Source organism: Alligator mississippiensis, chromosome 12, assembly GCF_030867095.1.
Source record: "Alligator mississippiensis isolate rAllMis1 chromosome 12, rAllMis1, whole genome shotgun sequence".
Lineage (NCBI taxonomy): Eukaryota > Metazoa > Chordata > Crocodylia > Alligatoridae > Alligator > Alligator mississippiensis.
The window spans coordinates 14,678,859-14,706,109 of NC_081835.1; the positions used below are offsets into that span (position 1 = coordinate 14,678,859).

Sequence of the window (27,251 nt, forward strand, 5' to 3'; positions counted from 1 at the left end):
CCCTAAGCATCAGGATCACCACATAGATGATGGGGGACCACATTACACATTTTCACAGGAAATGCTGTGGAAAAGTTTTAGGAGTTCTCACTCAGCTGGAAGGAAATGAAAATGGACTTTAAACACGACACCGTACAACCTGAAATAAACCATCGCTCTCCCTGCTAAGCCCTGCTTCGTGGTGCTACTTCGGTGTTCTGCAGTGCATCTTCCACAGCCCAGCCATGGCGTGCGCTGATTTGTGCCATCACCTCAGCACTGTCATCATGAAACAACTGGATTCTCTACACCGATCTCTAGATGGGTGTGACTGCAGCGAGCCACTCGTTCCACCTATGCCCACAGATGTTAGAGCCTGAGTTCGGAAACAGCTGCTGGGGGAATCTGTCTGGCAATGTGCAGTGACTGACTATCCAGTACGATCCACATTCCAGGCTGATATGAAAGTTAGGACTGCCTCAATAAGGATGTACAAAGGCTGCTATTGTTCTGTTGCAGCAGTGTAAGACTAGGTCACCCAGATAATCCACAGGACTGAAAATTCCAGGGGAGGGAAGCATTTAACAGATCCCTGAATAAACTGCAGTTTTCTGATGGCACTCTTGCAGTTCCTTGACATTTTAATGTGATTTTTTGGATGTCATTCAGTTTAAAAGAATGCTCCATGTGGAAAGGAATGACAGGATCTGACGGGAAGGAGGATTCTGAGGCTAAATAAACTTGGCGGAGAAAATATGCTTGGGATATAGCCAACAAAAACTAATTAATTTTTATTACATTAAGATGAGTTGTGTAAGTGGTGCTGTATTATAGTGGGACTTGAGACAACTGATTTCTTTAAACTGTTCATTTAAGTAACCCCCACCTTATTGTAGAAATGCCACCAAGAGTTAGAAATCATCTCCAGCTTCTGCAATCTGGAAATAAAATACAAATACACACACAGTGTGTGTGTGTGTGTGTGTGTGTGTGTGTGTGTGTGTGTGTGTGTGTGTGTGTGTGTGTTGTTCCTAACAGAGTTAAAAAAAAACCCTCTCAGTTATCAGAGACAAGAAACTGTCTCTGTCCAGGACTGCACTTAACTATACACTTAAGCTAAGTGATTAGAGTTAAGCGCGTGCTTAAGCACGGTCCTGAAAAGGGATGGATTCAAGGAAGTGCTAAAAGGAGTTCCTCAATCTAGACCTTGAGCCTAAGAAACTGAAGATAAGAGATGACACAAGGACACTTACAAAGAGAGTATAAAATTACTAAAGAAACACACTGGGGAATGCATGAGTTTTGAGCATACACAGCGCCTCTAGAGCAGAAATACTGTTAAGGATCAAATCACACTCACGTCTTGAAATCTCATATAATGGCAGGGGTGTTACATCTAGAGCAGCGAAGTGTGCCATATCTCACCTGCTGCCTATCGGTGTGGCTGGGCAGGACAGTGGCCTGCCAACCTCGGGCCCCGGCAATCTGCAGCAGGAGGGTGAGCAAGAGTCACCCTCTGGCCGCTTCACCCTTACACACACACAACTGTGGCTCTACCTGGGCTGCTGACCGCTGCTGGAGCTGCCGCTACAGCACATGGCAATGAGCACACAGAGGCAGCAGGTCCAGCCTTGGCACAGGGCATGTGGCAGGGGCTGGAGCCACCATCACATGTTCTGGGTTGGACCCAAAGCCAGAGCTGCTGCCGCCACAGCTTCCCCATGCCCTGACCCACAAGGTGATTTTGACACCCCCATCATCCAGATCTCTGCTGCCATCCCAGCCTCTCGAAACAGAAAAAAAAATAAAGTAAACTTCTGATTACTTTCTACTGCTCACGGTGTTTACCTTCTGCATCCACCTGGTGGAAGAGTGAAACTCGACTAGAAAATGTTTCCCTTTGTGTTCCTACCCCGTTTCTCTCCCTGGGCACAATGACTGAGCAGTACACAGCTGCTGCAGCTTGGCTCTGCTCCCCAGTGCTGCAGGGATTTTCATTTATAATTACTTTCCTGGAGACATTACTCGTCATCTTCACGTTTGAAAAAATGGGTTTAAGAATCCCAATTTGGGGGCCTCAGCACCATCACAAATGCCTTTTCCATCAATAAGGAGAATGGCTTCATTAAATAGCTTCTGCTGGTCCCCACCCCTATTTTGTACAACAGGGGATGAATCATATTAAATACAAAGTCCTGGGCAGTGCTGGAGAAAATGTGATCCGATACAGCTGTCATTCTGGTCTGCATTCTCAGAGGCTTCCCATACACAGGGCAGCAAAACAAATTGAATGCAGCCTTACAATTAAGTTTTGGATCCACGGTCTACTCTCAGCCGAAAACTAAATTTGATCTGGGCAAGGATATATTTGCCTGTCATTTTGTGAAGCCTAGCAGTCGCAGATAATGCACACTGAGACTGGCATTTGCTCTGGAAAAAGAAGAGTGGCAGGCGAGATTTTGAAGGTCTGAGATCTGTTTAAAAATCCTGCGGTGAGATGTGAGGTTTCTCTCGGGATCTTGTCCTGTGACTCACCTTCTCCAAGAGTTTGCTTCAGCAAGTCATGTTTGGCCTGGAGCTTGGTGATAAGGTTACTGCCATTCAGATACTCTTTAAATTTCTGAAATAAGCATGTACACACAAACACAAGTAACAAGAAGGTTAAAGCTGCTCAACAAAAATGCTTTCTAATTAAAGAACATTTTTACCTGGAGAATGGCTACAAGGGGGTTCAGAATCTATCGGGCTCCGATAAACCAAAAGTCCATTACACACAAACCTGAAGTAAGACTGGCCTAAATTTTGTGCTCCCGTGGTTCAAACAGCAGCCCCGTTGGTCACCCTAACACAGAACCCTTTGTGTGGTGCCAGCTGGTGGAGGCCAGGGCCTTGACCACAAGGAGCCCCAAAGAGAACAGTTCAAAGGAAGCCTCGATTGTCAGGCTTCTGGAAATGGCCTCAGTAAGCAAAGACTCTCTCCTTCCCCAGGTGGAGTGCTTTGCCTATGTGCAAACAGTGATACAGGATGAAGAATTCCCAGTGCATGAGATCCTCCCATCTGAGGTTACCAGGTGCTTATGAATCTAACTGTGGCTCAGATTCCCATTTTATTTTGAGGTTGCTTCACACCCCAGTAATGTCCTGGAAGTAAACAACTTTATTATCAATACCAGGAGTGAGGGGAGACAGAAAGAGGAACTGAAAGGCAGAGAGAAAGACAGAGGAAAAAACTTGCAAAAGAACTCCTTACAAATACAAGTACAACAAACTTTCTCAGTGGAGCAATTAAATTAAATTCAAATATGAATAGGCCACAGGATCCAACTAGCTCTGCCTTATCCTGCACTGCATTTGGAAACACGTGCTCCTTTTTAGACTCATTGGATGTTTCTGTTGAATTCATGTCTGGCATTATTTGTAAGATAAATAATGAGCCCATTCTTCAGATCCTAAAATCTGCTTGGGGAAAGGTAGGTACGGTAGGGTCCAGAGAGATGCACAGGTCCTACCACACCCACCTCTCCAAGCTTTCTGTAGAAAGATATTTATGGGCCCCACAGTTAAGCCCCTTTTCATGATGGAAATGACCACTCAATTTACTCCTAGGGTGACTGCCAGACTGTAGCCCCGTAGGGTGAGAGAACACTGACGTCAATGAGAGAACGCAGCAGGCATGAGGGCCTCCTTATGAATAACCTTGCCCTCCTTTGAATGCTGCAAGATGTAGGTAGATTCCAAGGACCCAAGGGATTTCCAAATCCATTCTGGGCAGAGGAAACAGCAAAAGAGAAATCTCAGAATAGAGATTTAGCCATTTCTGTGGATTTTTCAGGGGGAGAAGGGCTCCAGAGAGCTGGAGAAATCAATGAAGACCACCAAACACATCATAGGCCACAGAGTGAGAAACACTATGGCCATGTCCAGAAGAGCGTGGACGTTTGGTTCCCCAGGGACAAGTAGCAGAGGCACACCTTGCACCACAGATACTTGTCCCCAGGGAATGCCTGTGGTTCGGCATGTGGCCAATTACCCCCGGGGTTGATAGGGGAGGCTGGGACCAGCACTGTGCTGGCCTCAGCAGCCTTACCTGGAGTCCTGGGGGCCTCCCAGGGCTGCAGCAGTGGTGATCCTGCCAGGCTGAGCCTGGCTGGCAGCCTCAGTGCAGATCTGGGAAGCCCGGCTCTGCTTTTCAGCGGCACACACTACCCGTGCATGCACTTATCCAGTTTTATTTCCGCAAGTTTTTCTGACTCCTGGATACCCAGGGGTCAAAAAAAACCCATGGGGAAAAAAACGGAGCAGCACACGCATGGGCAGGGCACCCTTGCAGCACAGAAAACACCTGACTGTGCGGTATTTGGCGCTGCAGACATGTTTTTTGTGTCGCATGCCACATACTGCACAGCGGGGCTCATCTGGACGTACCCTAGGAGCCTAGTTGAAAAGCAGGCTATATGGAAAGGCTCCATTTCCTAACATCTCCTTTTGAGCTTTTCAAGTTGTTCCCAGTGATGGGCTGTTGTTCCCTAGCCATTTCCGTAAGCCTGATTTCAAACAAAAACACAAGACAAATATTTAAGCAGACTGAATTGGCTCCCACTGCTCACTAATGAGCACTTAAAAAAGGGCCTTGACCCCACCAATTAATGCTGTGTCCCCTGTATAGTATGAGATGAGACTCACTGTAAAATAGAACATTTCAGTTTCCTGTTGGTTGGCTCTCCTCTTGGCAATGTTTATTTTACTCATGTAGGTCTCGGAAGCAGCCGATTTGACCGACTCAGTGGAGCGGCTATGCTGGAAGGCATCTGAAACATCAAAATCTTCCACCGTCAGCATGTCCTGCAAAGTCTGCAGAGTGGCATCCAGGGTTTTCCGTACCTGCAGCAATTGGAGGCAGCATGGTTGTGAAACAAACTGGGAGAAGGGCCCATTTTTACTGCAACACTTAGCCAAGCAGCAGCTCGTTGCGAGCAGGTGGGAGTCAACGGCCGCTGTAGTCAGTGGGAGCCTTCGGGAAGGACACAAGAAGTCTCAGCTAGGCAGAGGACTCTAACTCAAACTATTGCAGTTGTGATTGGAAACACTAGCACGTTCAAGGCACATTCAAAGGCACGTGGAGAACACTGGAAAGTCATCAGCCCTATCAAGTGGAGCGAAGTATGTTCACAAGATCAAAGCCCGTTATGGCTCTTACCTCTTCATTCTCTATCTTGAGCGTGGTAAGTCTAGACTGCAGCTGGTGGTACCGCATAAGCAGCTCGGTCTGCACAGGCTGTTGGGCACTGACCTGACACACCTGAAGCAACGGCAAAACCAAAGAGAAGAGATAAGACCAGAAGATCATTCACTGAGTGACCGTGAACATTTTAAATCAACATGGTTTCCCCTCCCTCAGTCTTCTCCATTTTGGTGTGAGTAGGGGAGGCAGTAGCATGGCTGAATATCCCAGAGAAATGGTAGTGTCCTGTATCTGAGTCCAAGCAAAATATTGAATCACACACCATTTTAAGGATACACATCAGAGCTTTTTAAATAATTTAATAGATTGGTCTGAGTTCAAATTCTATTTGCTTGTTGCATTGTTCAGTTGGGGACTATACCACAGGCTTTGTGAAGCATTTGCAGAAATGCTGAGCAATAAACAGTTAAAAAAAAAAGGCTGCCAGATAAGGCAAACATTTTATTAGGAAAGGAGACATGAGCAAAAGCATGGTGGGGTTGGAGTCGGGTGGACAAGGAGTCAGACATGATAGAAAGGTAGCAGAAGGAAGCTAGCGGAGCTCTAGCTAGGACGAGCAGCTGAAACTATTTCCTGCAGGTACAATACCTCATCCCCCATGTGAGGCTGGAATTCAAACTTCAGAGGAGGGCAGAAGACCTGGTTGCACATGTCCATGATCGCATGCTTGTCACTCCGTGCATCCAGGTTATCCACTGCATTCTCAATGATGTCCAAACCCTCATGCCGCGAGGTTTCTAGGTTATATTCAGCAGACAGGTACGTTCTGAATGTCCGAGCGAGGCTGGCATGGAATCCCAGATCACAGCACTAACAGGGAGAAACACCACAAAGGAGTCATGTTCCCAAACTAAGTCACCATTCACTGGCGATCCCTTTATTTATGTGCCACCTCATAGGAAACTGTGTAGATACGCAATCGCTTTAGCCAGCTGTGAAATGCAGCCACCTCTGGAGCAGCTCTTTAAAGGGCCCTGCAATACCATTCAATAGGGCAGGGAATAAAGAATACCGTGTCTACTCAAAACTGATTTGGAAATCAAGGGAGAGGCGACATAAGAAGCAGCATTACCCTATGCTGATACTTGGCCAGGACACAAAGATAAACACCTTGGTCTCATTAGGAAACAGATGGCATCTTCTTTGACCAAGTGGAGAGCACTTAGCTGAAAGGCAGCCCCTCCAAAAGCAATGCAGCCTCTACCACAATCTTGTGGCAGGTGCCGACTCAAAGGGAGGTCTGTCACCCATTGACATAACCATGACACGTTCTGCCAGGCCCTAGGAGCAGACTCTGATCAGGCCCCAATTTCTACAATAGCAAAATCATAGTCAGGGAGAAACAGGTCATGGCTCTCAAACTGAAAACCCCACAGTCACTGGCTGTTCCTAATCTACTCCTTTTCATTGAATTGACTGTACCTTTTTGAAGAGAAACTTCTAAGCAGAGAAGTGTTTTCATCAAAATTAACTAGTAGAAAGACGTTTTAAGGTAAGTTGTTAATAAAAGAAAAAAACAACCCTTTCCCTGTTATCATAAACCCTTTCATCATCGCAGTGAAGATGCTTCCACTATTCTCTTCTCCCTCATGTGATGGAGCAGTTCCTCATGCATAAGTGATCATTCACAAGTTCGTCTCCGGGGAAGCGATAAAACTGAAAGCTAATTGCTGCCAAACTACCATACATTAAACAAAGGGCTGCTTTCAAAATTCTCATTTTGATATGATTGACTTTGGCTTGTCAAATGCAGCAACAGGACAGGATTCATTGCTAAAAATGGTTCCTCAAAGCCTAGCCAAAAATGTTATTTAGGGTCTCCTCCCAAAGGTTTGGCCACAACCCAAAAACTCCACCTAATTTGGGTTCAAGTGGCCAGTTCTGCTTTAAAGCCTGGGTGATTATGGATGCCTTTGTTCAGTCTGAGGTGCCCCAGTGAAAAAAATGAGAAAGAAAGGGGTATTCAGTATTTATGATATCTCTTGGAGCTGGAGAATGGGACCGGAAAGAGTTGGAGGGGTAAACATTAGGACAACACGGGAGTTGAGCTGTGTTAGAAGGTCAGAAGATACCGCCACCAGGGCTCTGATATTTTAACAGGCCTTAGGAGGGCTTTATTGGAACAAAACAGTTTACTTAGCCCAGTAAATTTATCCTGCATGGAGTACAGTAGAGCTGGGGTAGCTCTACGTGGCACTGCAGTACATCATGTAGACATACCCAAAGAAAGCTGCACATCTACAATAACCCCCACAGCAGAACAGAGCTAAAAAGAATCGCTGAGCCAGGCACAGAGTGGAAACATCTTCTGTTTTGTATAGCACCTATCTAATGACAGCCACTGAATTATCTTTCTATAAAAACCGTCACTGTACAATTTGCATTACAAACTGCAGATCACCAAGGTTAAGAAGTTTTGCTGATGTATGAATAAAACAGCAGCAGGTAGAAAGTTTATCACTGCCTGAGCAGTGTCCAAAAATAGCTGGAGAGTTGGAACATCTATCACATTGCCTTACGCTCCTGAGATAATGGACCCAATTCTAGAAATCTCAATGGATTTAACACACTGCTGAAAAACAAAGCCCATATTTTCACATTGCTTCCAGTGCACCTTTAAACAGGAACACCTTGGGTTACAGTTGCGACCTGCAGGATCCAGATTTACACTGCTAACAATAAATGACCAATTCAGAAATAACTCCACTGAAAGCAGATGGTATCAGTGCTTTACAGAGACCTAGCTAGTGATCAGAAAGGCCTAGCTAGAGTCACAGTCCATCATAAAGACCTAGCTAGCAATAGGTGCATAGAATCGGGCTGAGCTTATCTAATTTAATCAAAAACAGAAAAACTGTTCATGAATCAAGGACTCGAGATTCCAGCCCCACCATCCCAGCAGCACCTTTCCTGGCTTCACATTGTCTGATGTCAATACCCAAAGAGACCGAAGAATTCTGCATCAAAATCCTACCACTGCTAAACACAAAGTGAAAGACTCACGCCCAGTCCCTGCCACAAGCAACTCCAGCCAAAGAGGCCGTTTCAGCTCCTTCACTGATTTGAAGAGACATCCCTCAATTCAGATTAAGTCACACCACAGCAATGTAGCTGTCCTGTGCCCTAAAAGTAGCAGCAAAAACATGACTGGCCAACTGCTGCTCACAGATGCATGAACACAGTCTGTTAGCCCAGACCCAGTTTGCTAAGGCCCTATCTATACCATCCCACTATAAGCCTAGAACCACCACCAAGAAACAAGTCCTACTTGCTCTCTCCCGCCCATGGCAAAGCCCAGTGATTAGGCACAGTAGACAGAGTAGGAGTCAGGAGCACATGCCTCAGGACTGCTCTCTGTCTATTAGTGACATGGCTGCACCATATATCAGCAGTTCATTGTAGGCCCAGAGATGGCTGTTTGTTTCTTCTTGCACCCCATGGGGACTAACTAGATCTTTGGCTAGCATATATACAGAATCCTTTTTTTTTTTTGGCATGGCTGGTAACATGGCCATACACTGACCCTGTCTAACTGACAAGCAGTCAGGCTGCCAGCAGTCAATGCTTTTCCAACGGCTTCACCAGCAGAAGGCTGAACCTTTGAAAAGATTTTAAATCTCCTTGGGTGCTTGTACGCGTGATGATGTCACAATGTACACGTGACAAAAATTTCCCTTTGTGTGGCTTAATAGCATCACACATGTATGCAAGTTTTGGGGGGTTTAAAATGAGTTTGCATAGTTGCAAAGTAAACTACATCCCAATGTAGTTTAGTTTCCAACATTGCAACTTGGAAAGTTGCAACCACTAGTCAGCTCACCCGCTGGCCGCAGGAGAGGCAGGCAGGCTCTGCAGAAAAAAAGGATTGGGCCTCTCACTGCTTCTGCCTTCAGCAGGCTCCTGTCGCTGGCAGGATGCCTGGGGCCACCTGGGAATGGGCTGGCTTGTCCCTGGGGCAATGCGTGGAGGTGGCAGGAGGGTGGCTGGGTGTGCTGGCGACTGGAGAAGGCGGCAGGGATGGTGCTTAGGGTGACAGAAAGGTTCCGTTCACTACATTAAGGTACTGACTCTGAAGCCTAGTGATGACAATGTATACATTAGTGTTGTTATCCCTTGCACTGTAGGTAATTTCAGCAGACATATGCAAATATGCTGGTAGGTGGAAACTAAATACATCATGCACACATTTTTCCACAGCCTGCCCACGCTGCTTATCAGATGTCAGGCAAGCATAAAACAGTGATCTCATATCAGAGAGGGATGCATCCACTATATACACAGGGATTACATCTTCTAGAAGGAACTGGGTGTTGGCCTGGGACTACTGTCACAGTCTATAGTTCCTAGCAGTAGAGGATTAAAGAGAAAATTCTATTCTTTGGGCGTTCAGAGGACGTTTAGGGAGCTGGGATGGCATGGGTGCTGAGGCACACGGTTGGCAGCCCAGAGACCACAAGTTCAGGGCCATAGCAGAAGCACTCGCAGCACAGCACGGCTGTGTCAGAGTCCAACAAATCTGTAAATTCTGTTAAACACCTCGTCATGCAAGGACACGAGAAGGAAGGGAGGGGATTTTTGACCCTGAGAATCTGCTTCCATTAAGAGATGGCAGCGTCCGCTCTTGTCAGTGACAGTTGTGTACGTACAAGAGGGAGCAGAAGACTGGAGCCAAATCACTCTGCTGACCAGAGAGAAGGATGATGCTCTGGTGCCAGGATCAGCTGGTCCAAATGTTGGGCTCCAAAAAGGCACCTGAAAGATCCATCTCCAAAGCCATGCCAGTGCCTTTTGGACAATTATCTCTTTGACTGGCAAGTAAAAAAGTTTCAAGACCCAAAATTCTGTTCCTGCCTAAGGGGGGAATTTTTGAAGGCATCCAGCATTGGCCTCCTACATGCCAGTGAAAGCACTGGGAGCCATTGACTGCAAGGGGAAACAGGTTGGGCTAATGCAAGGTGCTCTTGAAAAAAATCCACATCCTCAGAGATACCCTGGTGTTCTTGACAATGCTATTTCACTGCATGCTTAATGCTGAATTCATGCTGAACCCAGCAGTTACTGTAACACCAATAACTCTGCTACTGACAAGTAGGGCAACCGTCTTACTAGCAACATTTTTACAGCTCCTTCAGTCTCTGGTGATTAGCACCATGGCTGATGCGTCACACCTCAGCGACCAGAAAAGACAGAAAAGACGGAGAAAAGACTGTTTAAAAATCCTCAAAGACACACACAAGGAAGAAGAAAGAAAAAAGACTTTAAACTCCCAGTCCCAGGTCCAGAACAAATGGCATTTTCTCAGCCTGCTCTTCTCTTTGATGGAAAAGAAAGAAGAACTGCTGGAAATACCGATCATCCTTGGCACATCTATAGAGCCTTTCAGATGAGGAGCAAAACTTTCGTAATACATTAACTCATTAAGCCTCACACCACCCTTCTCAGGCAGAAAATGTAAGAGTTGTCTAATAACAAGGCACAGGAGGTTAAGTGCCTTGGTCAGGTCGAGGACGCAGTCACAAAGTTCTATTTCCTATTCCCCTGTCCTGTAATTATGTTTTCGTGGATGCTAAAATTATTAAAGGATGGTCTCATCTCACTGCTGTCCTGTACAGGACCATGGCACAATGAGCAGAGGGATGGGGCGGGTGGCATCCCAGCTCTTCCATCTCTTATTTCCACGATTCTCCAATGAACTCTCTGGCTCTGCAATACAAGCAGACCCAATTTTCAAAAAGAACTTGGTTTCCAGGACTGAGGCTAGGACTTGAGAAGAGCTCATCTCCCATTTCTGCTTACCCTGGGCAAGTGTACCTACCTTGCACACTTACATGTTCCCAGCACTCTGAGGGAGGGGTGCTCACAAGGAAGCCCACCCACCTGTACCTGTTTGCACAAACCAAACCCAGAAATGAGGCAATGAAGCCTTGCTCCAGGACCATCCTCAAAAAGCCCAGAGGCAGGGGCATTGGGAGTGGCTATGCTGCCACATTTCTGTGCTTGGCACATACAAGAGGGAATGGGTGGGTGAGGCATATTTGAGAACATCCATCTCAGAGAACACCACAGATACTGATTGACTGGTCCATGATGCACAGAAAACCTGTAGCGGAGCAGAGAACTGAACCCAAGAGTCTCCCATCTCATGTTATTGCCCTAACTGCTAAACCATCCTTCCTCCCCTTGCTTTACTGAGGAACCGAGATGACAGACAGGACGTCAAAAGACTCCAGCGCTGCCCACTTTAACATGTATTCACCACATCCGCACAGTCAATGCAAGCTCTTTTGAAAGTCTGGACCACAATGTTTTTATGCAAGTGGATCATTAAGAAAAAGTTATTCCCATTGACCAAGGAACCAAGCACACCAGATATGTCAACAAAACAAAAGAGGAAACAAAATAAAACCAACTTTTGGCTGGCAGAAAATATTTGAACCTAAACCGCTTTGTTAATACTCAATGACCTCAAAATGTTCTTCACTGGAACACAGAGGAATTGCCCTATTTTCACAGGGCAGGCAGATATTTTTGCAAAGCTCAGTTGCTCCATTTTCTTCTCTTTCACATAGTTGAACACATTCACAATAGTTTTACCCAGCCTATCAAGCAAAATGCTTCAAGCAAAATGAACTAGACAGTCCTCACAAAAGGGAAGGAGGGTAGCTTGGTAGTTAAGGGAGGTAACAAGCTCTGACAGAGGAATCCTATAGAATATAATACCCACTCGAAAAAATAAACAATGGTTTTATTATTTGGACCCTGTGTAAATAACGCTAACAAGACTTTTTCTAAGTCACCGAAGCATCTAGTCTCAGCTTCCCCATCTGTAAACCATGTATACATTACATGAAATGGCCATGATAAGGCTTAATGTTTGTAAAGTTAATATTAAGGTCATACTCCTACAGTGCTAGGTGCTTTATAAATGCTTGCAATGAAGAGATTTTGAAAGGACGGTGATGGGGAATACAAGTCATTACTGTTATCAAATTCATTTTTATGGAATAGCGCTGTTGATAAATATTACAAGTAGACAAAACAGACTAGTAACGCTTTCATAGCCGGAGGTTACATTTTTCTTGAATCTAGAGGGAACATCCAAATAAACACATCACACAGAGCAGTCTGGCCCCATTTTGACAAATGCTTTCCAAAGAATGATTTGACCACATCAAGCAAGCTGTTCTGCACACTGCAAATATGAATCCACGGCTGGGCTTGCCAATGAGGGAATTTATAATATAATGATAGCACACGCATCTCATAATGGAAAAAGGACTAGAGAGACACTGACATAACTAACACAGATAATATCTCAGAAAAAAAAGAGTAAAGAGGCAAAGGAAAGAACACAATCATCTTTCATTGAGGAAAATGATTATTATTTACTAGATAGCTAGCCATCATGGTATGTTATCAAGTATAAGAATACTTAGCATATGTGAAAAGGCTTTACACTTTTCAAGGAAATGAAGACCCATTAAGTTCACAATGCCCCAAGAGGTTTGCAATGCTAATTATTCCAATTTTATTCTCAGTTCTCACTAACTATCCTAATTATAGCTAAGGTGCCTCGCTCTCGTAGATGAGCACCCATGGGAAAACTGAGGAAAGCAAATAATCCAAACGCCATAAATCTATTGGCAACGTCAGAATTAGACCTCAAGGCTTAACTGGCTCCCAACCCCATGCTCGATCTTCCAGAGGAAGCTGCCTTTTAGCCAAAATATCTGAAACCTTTAGGAACTATTTCAGGAGCCCGGAGGGCAATGCATCTCCCTATGGTAGCAGCCAGATGATCCTTGAAGCAAAAGAAACTCTACCCTGCTATCTTGTCCTTCTGTCTAAGAGGGAACAGATTGTGTAGGGGTAGCAGATGCCTTGAGCTACCCACTGTAAGTTATACACGCTGGGCACAATGCAAGAGTCTACTCGAATTCGAGAGCTATCACCCATTCCCCAACTAAGGGAGAAAAAATAGAACTGAAATTGGACTGACCAAACGAGACCTGAGCAACTGGCTGCCTCCTGTGATCGTTTTGATGGGTTGTTCCCATTTCTTGCCAGCTAGCCCATAACTGGCATGTCAGCAACCTCGTCACGGGGGAGCGCTGTGCTGCAGCGCTGTTCTGCAAAGAGGGCCACGGCAAGATATTTCACTCCCGGTGGCCCAGAGTCGTAAGGCAAAACCTTTGCCCTGCACCACAAAAAACTCAGGGACTCTTTCCAAGCCTGGACTACCAGAAGATTTTTCCAAGCATACGGGCATATTCACTTCACATGTTGCAGCCATCCCAGATGAGTTCACCTCTGCGGAGGAAGAAGGCGGCTGCATTTAGGGAGGTAGTTCAGATTACAGCGCTGCTTGAGGCAGCCCAAGGGATGCTTACAGGACTGATCCCCTCTTATGAGGCTGTCCAGGCTTGTGACTCGCAGCAAAACCACCCCTCCTACTTCCATGAAATATCTAAGCCACCACAATACATTAAGTGGGAACTCATGCCTTCCTTGGTTTTCTGAGGCTAAGAATCAGAAAACCCTTGTCAAGCACTAACCTATCCTCTCTTCTTCTACAACTTCTCACCGTGGGACGTTTCCACACTAGACTTAGGACATGGCCCGACAGGCCTCTTAAAAAAGTCACCAGGATCCATATGTGAAGTCACCACAGGAAAAGAGCCATCACATTCAGTATGTCGCCTTGAGCAGTAGTCGGGGAAATTGAAATAGAAACCTAAACAACTTAATTTCTCCTAGCCGTATGTAAAATGATCTGTGTGTGGCAGAGAGGGACATTTCCAGACCCTGAGGTGATCAATTCATGCCCTGAAGCCTGACATTTGATTACCTCTAGCACAGGTTGCTTAACTAAAAGTATTACTGGGCCTAAAATTATCCAGTCCCTTTTAAAATCCAGCACAAGTTAATTAACTCTATGGTCTCTGAAGCAGGTTTTTTTCTGCTTTGGGATTTTGAATGCGGATATCCTTCTGTTCCCTGAAGTCTCCACAGCGATCTCTACCCCAGACATGTTTTCCTGAGTTCTTGCTTTTTGAAAAAGCTGCATTTATTGCCGAGTTATTCCTTGAAGGGATTTGCAAATTCAGGGCCGTTCTTTTAATTCAAGCTATTGGGAAAATAAACCAGGAGCTGTCAAGAGAGGACGTGTTTTGTTCAAAGGGAAATTACCACAGCCCTTTGCACAGAGCTAACTAGGGCTGTCAGGCAAAGTTCCCGCATGGTCTTCAGACAGTAATGATTTACAGGCTGCGTGATATTTCTGAGCCATAAAACCATCTGTACCTGCACACACATCATGAAACTGGCAATTGGACCCCAACATTTGCTCCTTCCACGTAAGGAAAAAAATCATTTACCAGGTGCGAACTTTGGCAGAAGATGACAAAGGCAGTTTGGCCACCTTATTAAGCAAGGGTTGGAAAAATTCAAGAGGCCTGCACTGGTTTTTCATTTAATTTGAAGCTTATTATCATACTCTGGACACAGGTCAAAACTCTGTCCTTTTATTATTAGAGTGTAACACACACACACTTAGCATTGAGTATGGTAAAGTGTGTGCTTTTGGTTGTTGCATATTGTTTTCAAGATTTTCTGTTGTTCTGGCCATGTGCTCAGCACATGGCAAGCTGGGACCTGTATCTGGCCAAAGTATGTAAAACCCTCTGGACTCTTGGCCAGAGGAAGCAGAAGGTCCTTCAGGCGGATTGGCTGGGAGAAAGATTGGACTGTGGCTTGACAAGGCTGGGGTGATATAAGGGGAGCTGGGCTGGTTTGGGGAAGGGGAGAAGCTGCTAGGGGCTGCTGAAGAGTATAGTCTCCTCTTGCAGATAGCAAGAAGGGAAACTCAGCCCCTACATGGGAGCAAAGATTGGCACACCACCACTTCTCTAGGAGTGGTCCCTTGCAACGCAGAAGGACCCACACTCTCAACCCACTCCCTGCAACACAGTGAACTCAAGGAACAGCTCAGGACTCTCCAGCCCACTGCTGAAGGGCAGGTATAGGGGTGCAGGCCCCCAGAACTACCCATAGGGGAGCCCCATGTCCTGCGTAGGGGTGAAGTCTCCCCAAGAGGGTACCACCTAGACTTTGCTCAGTAGTTAATAGCATTTAAAATTCTATTTAATGTTTTCTTTTGCTTTGTTTTATTCCCTGTAATACATTTGGGGTTTTGTGTTTGTACTGCTTGCAAGAAAGGGGTTTTGTTTGCATGGGACAACCCAGCAAATTCAGCATTCCCAGATTTTCTGGGTGGCGGCTCAAGCCACAGGTATAACTTAGAGGTGCCCCAAAATTTGAACCCAGCCTTTTTTGCTGCTAACCAGTGCCCTGGCAGAAGGGCTACAAGAGTATCACTTTGACTTGCAAAGGAAACCTGTGTGCACTTTGATATATGTAAGATTATAATAATGAATCTGTGTTACACCACTGTCCACAGACCCTGATCAGAATTCACTATGCTCATTGTGCTACCGTTACTTGCTGAATTGGCTGGTTTGCAGCTTCTGATAGCAAAATGGTGCAGTGCAGCATAACAAAGCCCTCCATACTCTCATTTGGATAGGAACATACAGTGTATTTACAAGAGATTTTGCTTGTCCCCTGGAGGATTTAAACTCAGAAAACTCCTATGAAAATTGGTGCAATTCCACATGATTCCCACATGGTTCAATTAAATTCCATGCAAGATCAATGTGGGGGGCGGGGGATAGGAAAACTGGCCTGTCCAACTTAAGGCTTACCTACCCTTCAAAGTATCCTCAGGACTTGCATGCTGCACAAGTCTTTTGCTGTCCCCCTACATAGGATCAAATCACAGCTCATGTAAGAGACTGGAAATATTAAAAGGCTTTCAACCGAAATGTATCGTGTGGATTTGGGGAATGCAAAGAAGAAAAAGTGGTGCAAAAATGTAGAAGAAGGCTGCAGCTACCAAGTCCCACAAGTTACAAATGTCATGCTAGATTCTACTCTGTTTTACTGAAACATTCAAATAATGGCCCCATATCTATTTATTCAACTGAGAGCTTTATGAGTTGCCATCAGCACTTTACAGTGTTCTGCAATCACCACAAAGTATCAACAGCAGTAGAGAAATCCTTTGTGGAGCTGCTGGCAATTTTTTTGTGGGTCAAAATTCATTGAGTAGGACCTTTCTGGATTTTTCTAGGGGGTTGGTAATAGAAAGGGAGTGTGTATTGTGAGTGTCACTTCTGGCAGAAAGGCTTTCTCCAAGAGAAAGACTGAGAAAGTTTCATAAAGGTCCTCAGATACGGGACTTGCTCAGTCTCCTGTGGAGGGCTATCTCATAACTCCTCCTAACTGCAAATATTTTGTCACCTTCTGGGATTTGCAGTATACTTTCTCTGAGAGAAGCACAGTTTGCCTTTATGAATAATCCAGCATTTCACAATGATGCACATGAAGTTACCTAGTTTTTTGCCTTTAAAAAACGTAAAACTTTCCAAAGCCATTTAAGGAAGAGGGAGTCCTACCTGTCTAGGCCTTAATTTGATCCTTATTGCTGCAGTATCCAAGTGTGTCTTAAACAGACCCTCCATTTCACCATCACCATAGGGTAGTAACACTCAATCACACCAGTGAAGAGAGAACATTTGTATAAAACCACTGTTCAAAATAGCCATGCCGAAAGGAACATGTATTTAAGGACCTGGAGCCTGCTTGTTCTGTTACTAACTCAAACCGTGCCCAAAGGCATATCTGGCACTTACACACATGCGGGGAACCTGCTCCAACGTGCACGCTGGCACACAAGTCTGCTGGAGCATGTCAAGTGACGCTGTCTGGCAGCCTCGCGCGTCACGTATATCCACAACACATCTCCACACTGAGAAAATGGCAGCAGTGCACTTTGAACTACAACACATTTGATGTGCTTTAGTTCAAAGTGCACTGCCATTTTCTTAGTGCGGAGACACGCTGCACCACTGATACACACGATGCGCAGGCGCCGCATCGGGAACACGTGTGAAAATGCCTCAGGTGAGTATAAACCTGCTCAGGGAGGACACAACAGTTTCACACATTACAAAGCCCAGTCCCCCTGCAAAAAAAATGAAACTAAATACACACCTCCACTGCCACCCAGCCATGTTTGGATACAGGTCTGTCCTTATTAATTTATATGTCTTCCAATCCCCTGCTGCCCTTCCCACCTTGATTAATCCTTTGAGCCTCATGGGGACATATTACAGTTTGGAAAGTGCTGCACTGAATCTTCACAAATACAATTCTTCCTCTCCTTTCTTACATTCCCCAAGGAGCAGCGAAATCATTAACAGGATTGACATTTTAAAGTCCTCGTGAGCATCTGTTAGCATCCACTAAAATGAAAGGACGCTTCCTACCTCCAAGCTCTTTGCAAACTCAGCCAGGCACTGTTGCACGGCTCACTCTCTTGAAGGTTAATTCTGCAACCATAACAGGAAGAAAGCTGGGAATTGGGAGAAGAAAACAAAATGTCCCACAGCTAGTCCTTCAGACTCTGTTTGTGTAAAGTCATGGCAGGCTATGCCCCTTACTATTTACTTCATGTCAGCCTAAATGAACACTCCCAATTGTATGGCTCTACAGTGTGCATATTTCCTCGGTGCACAGCTCTCTAAGCTGGTATTCAAAGCCTCGAGTAGAAAGCAAAGTGCTTGTCTAGTATTTCCTGAACAGAAATGTTCTTTTTTCTTGCACAGAAAAGATTTTTCCTCTCCTCCTTCCACCCCCGGAGCTGCAGAGGAAGCGAGTGGATCAGGTGCCACGGATTGCCAGCGGCATTACAAAATAGCCTCCTCAGCAGGAAAGGGAATAATACGGACACAGCAGGCTGGGAAGTAAAGAATTGCATTGAGTCTTTTGAGAGAGACTAATTCCCCGTGATAGAAGCTGTTTATTCTTTTTATTGCTATGCTGTTGACTCTATTTGAAAAACCCCGGAGCTACTAGATCTTTTTCGGCAGAGACATACAGTATATCAAGCTGAAGTGAAGGCACTTGTCACTCAGAGGGGGCTAGATTTGAGCTGCAGATGCTGCCACGTGCAATAGTTTTATTAAACTTTGCACAGAGTGTCTGTGACAAGACACGCCTGGCTCCCAACATGCTACTGGGGGGGTCGGCTGTCTGGCAGAGCACCTCAGAGCACACTAACGGGTGGGAGCGGGCTCCAGGACTTAGCAGATCTCAAGGCCTTTTTATGCAAGGCAAAAAAATGCCAAGGCCAAGTGCCACTTGCTTTAAGGGAAAAAACCGGGAGGAGCAAGCATGTTGACCCAGATTCCAATGCCAAATGAAAGAGTATAAGCCCAGAGCAGCTAGGTTTATAGCAGCTCCTGATTTCCCATAGAAATGAGATGAGAACCTAGACCACCAGAACTTATTTCTCCTGCCCCCGTGCTGATGTTTGTTAGTCAGCCAGGAAGCTGGGGCAATCGATTTGTGAAATCCCTGGGAGGAAAGCGATGCCAAGCAGAAGGCTTGAAGCTGCAGGCAGAGTTAAGCAGGATGTCATTGTCACAACGACACCAACCACAGGAAAAGGAGTGGGAAGCAGGGAACAAATTCTCTCCAGTAGGCCCTCATTTCTCAATTCAGAGTCAACGGAGTCATGCTGAGTTATCCAGCTGTGGACAGGGCTGTCTGGAAGTTAATAGCCCCATATAAGACATATGGGGAAAAAATGAAGCATAATGAGATTAAAAAGACTGATTTTAAGAGGGCCTCAGCATAGCCTCTGCTTTTGCCCACTCAATTAAGCGTGCATGGAAAGGAGAGCAATTTGGGCTCCAAATGCCAACTTGGGGGGCCTACCCTCAGGCTGACTTCCAGAGGGGCCAACAAGCACCTGCTTCTCCCACATGACATCAGCACCTCCGAAAATCAGCCTCACCTTTACATAAGAGCCTAGTCCAAATGAGCAGCGCCTACTTCCCTACCTGCCTGACTACACATGCTAACCAGGTTATGACTGGTGCACAGAGTTAATTCTGGCTACCGTACTTTGGCCCTGAAAAAAAACAGGCATCAGGCTTCAAAACTAAGCTCTGGGCAATTTGTTCAAACTCACAGAATAGGTTAGTTGCAAGTCTGGCAAGAAAACCCAGGAGGCCTAACTGTCCATGCAGTATCTTAAGGTGTGTGTAGACAAAACAGGAGCCCTAAATTGAAGTAGTGGGTTTTAAAAAACACCACTTCGATTTAGGGCCGATTCAACCCCAATGCCATATACACACGCTGCTTACTTACCTGCCTCTCCAGCAGGGAGGGGAGGGCGAGCTGCCAGCGTGCAGAGTGGTCTCTGGGCTGCAGTGGTGGGCTGGTGCTTCCCTCCGTGACAGTGGCACACCTGCCCGCAGGCACCCAGCCTGGGTGGTCCCAAGGGGCACTGCAGCCATGGAGGGAAGCACCAGGCCCTCGCACAGCTCAGACAGGCTCCAGGGAGGGGAAAAACCCAAATCAGGCTCTCCACTTTTCTTGGGTGGAGCCTGCTTTCTCAGGCTGCTGCCAGGCTGCCTGCAGGGCTTCCTGCAGAGCCGTGGAGCTGCACGGAGCCTAGTGCTTCGCTCTGGGGCTGTAGTCCCAAGTCATTTAAGGCACATTACGCCACCGAATTTCCTACAGCGGCTGGAATTAATACGCAATACACTGCTGAAACGTGCAAACACCAACACCATTAAAGCAGTGCAAAAACATTTAGCCCATTTTAAAGTGTCATGCACACACGCCTCTCATTTCATCTACACGTGGCCTTAGCCATCAGGTAAGAAGAGTCCTCCGCAGTTTAAAACAAGCCAATCATAATGTCCCTCGGATGAAGGGCCCAGACTCAGCAGCTGCTTCTAACCCTATTCCTTCAAGACACTGCTTTGAAATTCTTATCACGGCAGGGAAAATATTCTGCATTCCTGTTGATGTGCTCCAGCTATAAGGGTCTATGCATGTGTGTGTGTGGGTACATTTAGATATGTACATTTTTTTTCGATATATATATTTAAATGCATTGAGACACCTTTTTTTCCTTTTTTATGGGGCTTGTGCTCTCTGACATATTTGCAACACCCAGCAGTTTTTGGTTCAATGTAAATAAATCAATTTGCTTGAGGATTTTCAGCAGTATCATTTTGATTGGCATTGCTGCTTCCCTCCTTACTTGACTGTGCATTGCTTGAGCCTGTGACAAATCTCAGTGTCATCAGCTAAGTTTTCTAGTGACCAAACAACTCAGCACTAAAGTGCAACTTTACTGCCAAATGTGCTCATTTACTTATTAGCAGGTTCTTGAGTCCTGTTCCTTTTCCCAGTCTACGTGCCCATCACTGTAGCTATCAGATGCAGAAAAAATTCAACAAGTTTGGTGGATTCCATCAGGGTGCAGAATCGTACTGTGCTACCACTAAATCCCAAAACAGTTCTCAGCTGACAGCCACTAAGTGCTTCACAACTGTTTCTCAAAAAACCCCAGTCAGGTAAGTAGTGTAATCCCTATTTTATATGCAGCTAAAGGGATTAATTCAGGTCACATAACAAATCAGTGACAAACCTAAGGAAAGAACCCAGGAGTACTAGTATAACTATGCATTTCTTTTGAGAAATTTGTACAAGGACACTCTTTAAACCAAAGTCTAAATGATAGGGTTTTTGAACCTTTCTCCTGCCCATCATGGAACAAAACTCATTTGATACAAAATCAGGGAGAACCACGTTGTGTGCAATTCCATGGTGACTCTGATTAAGTCTTACATTTCTCATTAAAATCAAAAGCCCTAAAAGCACTCTCCACTTTCTGTAAGAGCAGCTGAGACCCTGGCTTTAACCAGAGAGACAGACAGACAACTCTTTAGCAGACAGGCTGTGTTACAGAACATACAATTTTGCTAAGGTGCGGATAACGTGAGATGTGTCACGGCTGGGCCTAATAAATGACATTCACCCATCTGTTTTTTTTTCCCTCTGAACGCTGCTAAATTAGAAGCTCCAGTGTTCTGATGGTTCAGATTTGCATACAAGTCATAAAACTCCAAATGGCAATTTGCACTTGATAGGAACTGCATGTAGGAGCCCTTCTATAACCCCTATTATGTGCCAGAAAGACAACCCGTTACATCGTTAATCACCACTCCTGGGTGATGGAGGGTGGAGCAGCTGGAAGCATTATCATAACTGCAATACATCAAGCCTGCTGTGATTCCACACAAGAACGCCCGTCCACTCATACGCCACCTCCAGAAAAGCAAAAATCAATCCCTATTTTAAAATACCTCTGCTCGTTCTGCTCCCTTCACTCAAGAGTTTATTCCCATATGGCTCCAGTCACCTACTTCTCAAACACAATTCAGCCCTGGGTAGGGGGCTACACACCACCCATGATCCACGTAATCTCTTCAAAATAAGATGGATACTCTCCGTGCTGATTCTCTACAGGGTGGGGAAGAACGTCACTTTTCCTGTATGAGTTCATAGTGCAGCAGTGCTGCACGCCATTAAAATGTTTGCTTCCACCTTGTATGTGCCACAGTTGCATTTAATTGGTGGACAGACCAATTCCTATATATGCATGCACACGTGTGTATATACACATGTGTGCACATGTACATGCTTGAAACTAAAATCTAAAAGACACAGGTCTAACTTTTTTAGATCTGGGATTTCTTCAGAACAAAAGATGGTATTGTTATTACAGATATTAGGATTTAAAATGCAACTTTAATACTGCACTGAAAAATATGCTGCTCTAAATTCTCCCCTGTAGTGAACACATGAGTACTGCTAGTACTGAGCAGGTATGGAAAAAATAGTGTTTCTTTTCTTTGCCCTTCGTGATACAGACAACGGGGTCTCTTTATTCTAAGACAAACATTCTCCCTTCCAATGTACTTCTACGATACACGTTGGGTTTGTCCAAAGTTTGTTCAAATAAACTGCTCTCCTCTTGGGGGTTTGAAATCAGGACACCCATGTTCAGCTCACACATCCAGAACAATACTTTGCTTTCTTTGGTGAACGGAATATATAATTAAGAGAATTTAGCTGTACAGAGTCAAGGATGCTCTAGTGAAAGTTCCCTGAAGGGATTCTTGGAGTGAGGAAGAGAAACCATCTGCTGGTTCCAGTGGAAGTGTCAGCAAAGAAATAAAGTTGGGAGGAATAACATAAGCAGCCAGAGCCAAACTGGTATCGGCAGCTCTCCAGGAAACCAAAGTCTCTCAGCTCCAGGAGAACAAGTCATTCATCCGGGGAGGGGGGGGGCGGGATACAGAACCCCAAGAGGAAAATTAGGCAGACATCACTATGCCCTTCTGTTCATATGTTTCCATTTTCAAATTGTTGTTTTATTTTGTTTTAACCTAAGTAAACATGGCCAAGAACAAGGAGAGAATCCAAAATTATCCTAAATACAATTTTAGCATAAACTCTAATCTTGAACTTCCCAATGGCCTTACATCAAAACTTCTCTTTCAATTACTGATCGGAACAAAAAATCAGAGTTCGAGGACTAATTAAGAAAGATAAACACCCCAGTACTGTTCTTTAAATAAAACATTTAGGTGACATTTAATCCAAGACAAAAACTCTGCAAAGAACTGCTGTGTTATTTATATTTCTAGATTGCTGTTATTTATATGATCACTGCAATAACTTAAGCCAGTGAAAAATGACTTGCAGAAAGAAATTCTGTATGGTGGGAACTGCAAAACTATGGGGATGCCTCCAAAGGAGGAGATGGAAACCCTAATTTTTTAGGGGTTTTGGTTGTAGCCATGTTGGTCTAAGGACATTGACAGGCAAGGTTCTTTGGGAAGATGTGATATCTTCTATTAGACCAATTGAGTAGTTGCAAAGAACATTTTTCCAACTACTCAGTTGGTCTAATAAAAGATATCACATCTACCCAAAGAACCTTGCCTACCTAATTTTTGAATCACTTAAAAGTAGACTGTAAAATTCACTAGCAAACATAAATGGCCTGATTCTGAGGTTACAACTTTGCTTGTTTCCAAGAACAGTGATTGCAATAGGGTTATTCACAGTAGTAAGTACTAGGGGAGAAATCCTGTTCCACCTATTAGGCACCTACATGGACATAAATGCCATTCTATTCCACTCTGTGAAATCCCTGAGAAACTATTAATATGTGCACTTCTGTAGTGTGCCATCACCTTAGCCTAGGTCAAAAATGCAGGTCACTTTGTTACTGCACTAATGGGTTTTCAAGGGACTGGGTGGAAGAGGATCACACATTTTGGAAGAATACGATCTAAGCTGAGAACCTGAGTTCAGAAAAGCACTTCTGCACACATGCTTAACTTGAACACACATCTGCTCACCTCTCACTGACTTCAGTGGCAGTTCAGCACACACTCAAGTGTTCTCCCAGACAGGCATAAACCCAATCGTAAGCATTTGCAATACTAAGCTTATGGATAAAAGCACTTGAGAAGTCCACGGGAATTCTTTCTGGGATTTAATAAGGACAAAATGAATTCTCCATCTGAAGTTTCCATGGTAAAGATCCCTCAGCAATTATGGATTTTCAGGTTTCTTTTTCATCTCTTTTACATTCAGAGACAGGCCAGAAGAAGCCATTTTAATCTGCTCTCCTGTACGACACAGGCCAAAGAAACAGACTGCATCTCAGTAGGCACGTCTACACAAGATGTGTACTGTGCATTAGCCTAATAACTGTGCAGTAGCGTGGTGGTTAAAAACCATGCTAAAAGCCTATTGCAGTGTTATTAGGCTAATGCGCAGTAAACATCACAAAATAATCATGTGCTGGTGCTCCTGCACAGTAACTCTAGTTACTGCACATTTAGCTAGTACTCTATTAAGCAAGTAATAAACTAAACGTGCAGTATCTCAGGCACATTAATGAATGTGTAGACGCTCCCAGTATCAGTGCAAGCATTCACCTCCAGTTTTAAATTTAAAAAAGGCCTGCCTAGATTTAGTTAAAACTTTTAACAGAAGACACTCCACCTTTTGATCTTCCTGGGTGATCTGGTAGGTGACAGTCCACCTCAACTTCAAAGGTCCATAGACAACCCAATACACTACTTAAGCTGCTCCTTAAATGATATAGAGCATCTTTTTTCAGGCCTTCTGCCAAGAGATAAATTCCACCTTAAAAGTTTAGGCCTTTCTAAAGATCTGTATGCTAGGATGATGCCATATTTCAGCCGTTTCAAACAAGGCCATCATCACAGAGTGTAGAGAGATGCCAACCTAAGCAAATATATTTCTCTGAAATTTCTACCAAAGACATAACTCTGGTGCACTGAAGCCACAATTTTGACTCTGATAGAAATATGTGACAGACAGAAGTGTGGAAGTAATATATAGCTTGAAGGTTTAGGGCCTGAATCACAACATTCAGATTTGGATCCCTCTCCAGACATCTCTGCTTTGAGGGTTTTGCATATTGGTGGGCTAGTTCATGCCCTATTCTAATGTATAAATATCAGCAGCTGCAAACCCTACCCCCCATACCCAATCATTATTTTCAGATGCTGGAGAAGGAGGTTTAAACATGGACTAAAACCAACTTTGTTTTCATGTGGCCTCCATGAAACTTGATGGAGGCCAACTCCCATATAACGAAAGCTCAATTTTTATCCATACATGCTTGCACTATCTTTAGGAAGTCAGACCTACACTTGTACAGTTTGGGAAAAAACAGCAACAATGCTAATGTCCGTAGAAGACCCCCAGCCTCCAGGTAGGCAGATTTCAAAATGCCACCCACTTCCCCTTCGCTTCCAGAGTGCACCCCAGGGCCAGTTCCAGGGCTAAACAATGCTGAGGCCTTGGCTGCTCCCTTGCCAACAGAGAGGGGCAGCTGTATTGAGGGAATAATCACTTACATCAATGAGGTCAGACACGTCGTGGATGTAGTATTTGCTGACGGCTGCATTTGTGGCTGCCAGGTTCAGCAGGTAGTCGTTCCTAGCTTTAGTGCACTTCAGCTTGTTTTCAGAATATTTGGCTTGCCTCTGAGAAAAGAGAACACACAAATAAGACATTCAGGAGTTCACATTCCCTCTTATTGCAGGTCCCCAAGAGTGTGCTGTTGTTGCACGGTAGCACCCTTTGGTATCGGATAGGATGCAGCAGGTATCTTTCCTGGTACGGCGGGTGATTCTATCTGAAGACGCCTAGTCCATTCAGCAGCACAGTAAGTGCATTTTACTTGGCTGTACATGATGCATTCAGAGCACAGCTGCTGCTGTCTCTGCTCTGCTATCTGTACATTCATGGAAGGTATGACATACATCAAGATCAAGGGGTCAAATTCAACTCACCGTTACACTGATGTGCATCTGGACTTACTCCAGGATTTATGCAGATGTATCTGAAAACAGAACTCTACTCAAGGGCCCAAGCTGAAAAATGCAGAATGAAACCCAGAACCCAAAGCCCCTGCCGATTCAGATGCATTTGGATCCAGGGTAGTTGTTCCCAAAAGGTCTCTAATTAAGGCCGTGTGTAGACGAATCAAGAGGCATGTGTGCATGACACTTTAAAGTGGTCTAAATGTTTTTGCACTGCTTTAATGGTGTCAGTGTTTGCACATCTCGGTGGTATACTGTGCATTAATTCCAGCTGCTGTAGGAAATTCAGCGGCATAATGTGACTTAAGTGACTTGGGGTGCAGCAAGCTAAAACAAAAGAGATTTGTGCTCTGTCATAGTCTAGCAACAAACACAGGTCAGTGAATCAGCATGTAACAACCCATTTCTGAGCCACTGGAGCTACTTTTCCTTCTCAAAAAAAAAAAAAAAAAATCAGAGCACATGCTGCAATAAAAAATGTTTGGTGGCTCTGTCAAACTAAAACATGAGGATTTGGTAGGGTTGAGCCAAAAAGTTAATTTATGGGAAAAGACTATTTATTGTACCAGAGCTCCAGATCATTCTGCCCACTAGCTCAGCGTGGAGTGTAAGGAGGTAGAAACGCTGTTATATGTCCCCTGAAGGCTTTTTTCTTCAAGTCTCTGACATAGCGAATGCTGCAATATCTACTGCTTGTTGGTAAAATAAGGAATTTTAGAAAACAGAAAGAAGCAGTCAATGCACAGCAGCCAGACCACAAACCTCCCCTGCCTGGTGACCTCTGGGCCCATGCGATAAAGTCTGCTTGTGACAAATGAGATTTATTGGTTTGCTTCCTCCCTTAGCAGCTGACAACGTCTCTCAGAACCCACTAACCACAGTCTAAATAGCTCCTGTACAAGGATTTCATTTGCTCTAGCTGGCTGTTTCAGCCTTTTTGTTGCATTTGTTTTCAAAGTCATTGCTCTTTAGAGAACCTTCCAACTACCTCTTTCAACTCTTCCTCTGCTAAGAGCCACAGTGGCTACCCAATTGCTGGCCACATCATTCCCTCCCCCCACTGATCTCCCCCCCCCTTTACAGACCTCCTCTGTGTCCCCCCGGTCCAATTCCTACTAACAAGTGGCAGCCTGACTTCGAATTCAGTCCTTGCTACCTGCTGACTTTGGCGTATCTTCATGACTAACAGGCAGTAAAGAGACTTTTTTATGGCATCCACAAATTGCTCTCATTGGTATTTCTGCTGAGATATACATGAGCGCAAAGTAAGGGGGAGACAGCTTCCCCCATCCCTTCAAAAGGCAACAGAAATGGCTGCATGCAAGTAGTGAATGAGACAGCTGAAACCCTCACCACCGCGGGATTTCTAGACTGAAGCAAGATGGTCGGCATCCAGCGATCCCCCACGCCCAGACTTGACAGCTGCGCAAGGAGACTCATTATTCCTCCCACCCACCTTTTCCTTCATCTTCTCAATCTTCTTGACAGAGCTCCGGCGCTGAGGCCTATCCTCGTGCCTCAGCAGGTTCACGCTGATGTCCCCTGACTTGTTGAACTGCTTCTCCTCCTGCTTCTCTGCTTCCTTCAGCTTGCTCTCAGCGCTGATGCTCTCTGCATGGTACATGTGATAGGTTTTCATCACCTGGAGAAACAGATGCAAATAAATCTCC

The 27,251-nt window shown here is 44.9% G+C and overlaps 1 protein-coding gene across 4 annotated transcripts in view; it reads right to left on the reverse strand.

The window, feature by feature from the left end:
• SRGAP3 (SLIT-ROBO Rho GTPase activating protein 3) overlaps nucleotides 1-27,251 on the reverse strand; it is a 208,683-nt gene that overhangs the window by 30,192 nt on the left and 151,240 nt on the right. For all 4 annotated transcript variants that reach the window (XM_019499705.2, XM_019499704.2, XM_059715992.1 and 1 more), the window contains exons 5-10: nucleotides 27,038-27,223; nucleotides 25,114-25,242; nucleotides 5,810-6,031; nucleotides 5,177-5,278; nucleotides 4,663-4,860; nucleotides 2,515-2,599 (exon numbers count right to left, since the gene is read on the reverse strand). In XM_019499705.2, the coding sequence (XP_019355250.1) occupies nucleotides 2,515-2,599; nucleotides 4,663-4,860; nucleotides 5,177-5,278; nucleotides 5,810-6,031; nucleotides 25,114-25,242; nucleotides 27,038-27,223 (922 nt within the window). The remainder of the gene's footprint in view (nucleotides 1-2,514; nucleotides 2,600-4,662; nucleotides 4,861-5,176; nucleotides 5,279-5,809; nucleotides 6,032-25,113; nucleotides 25,243-27,037; nucleotides 27,224-27,251) is intronic.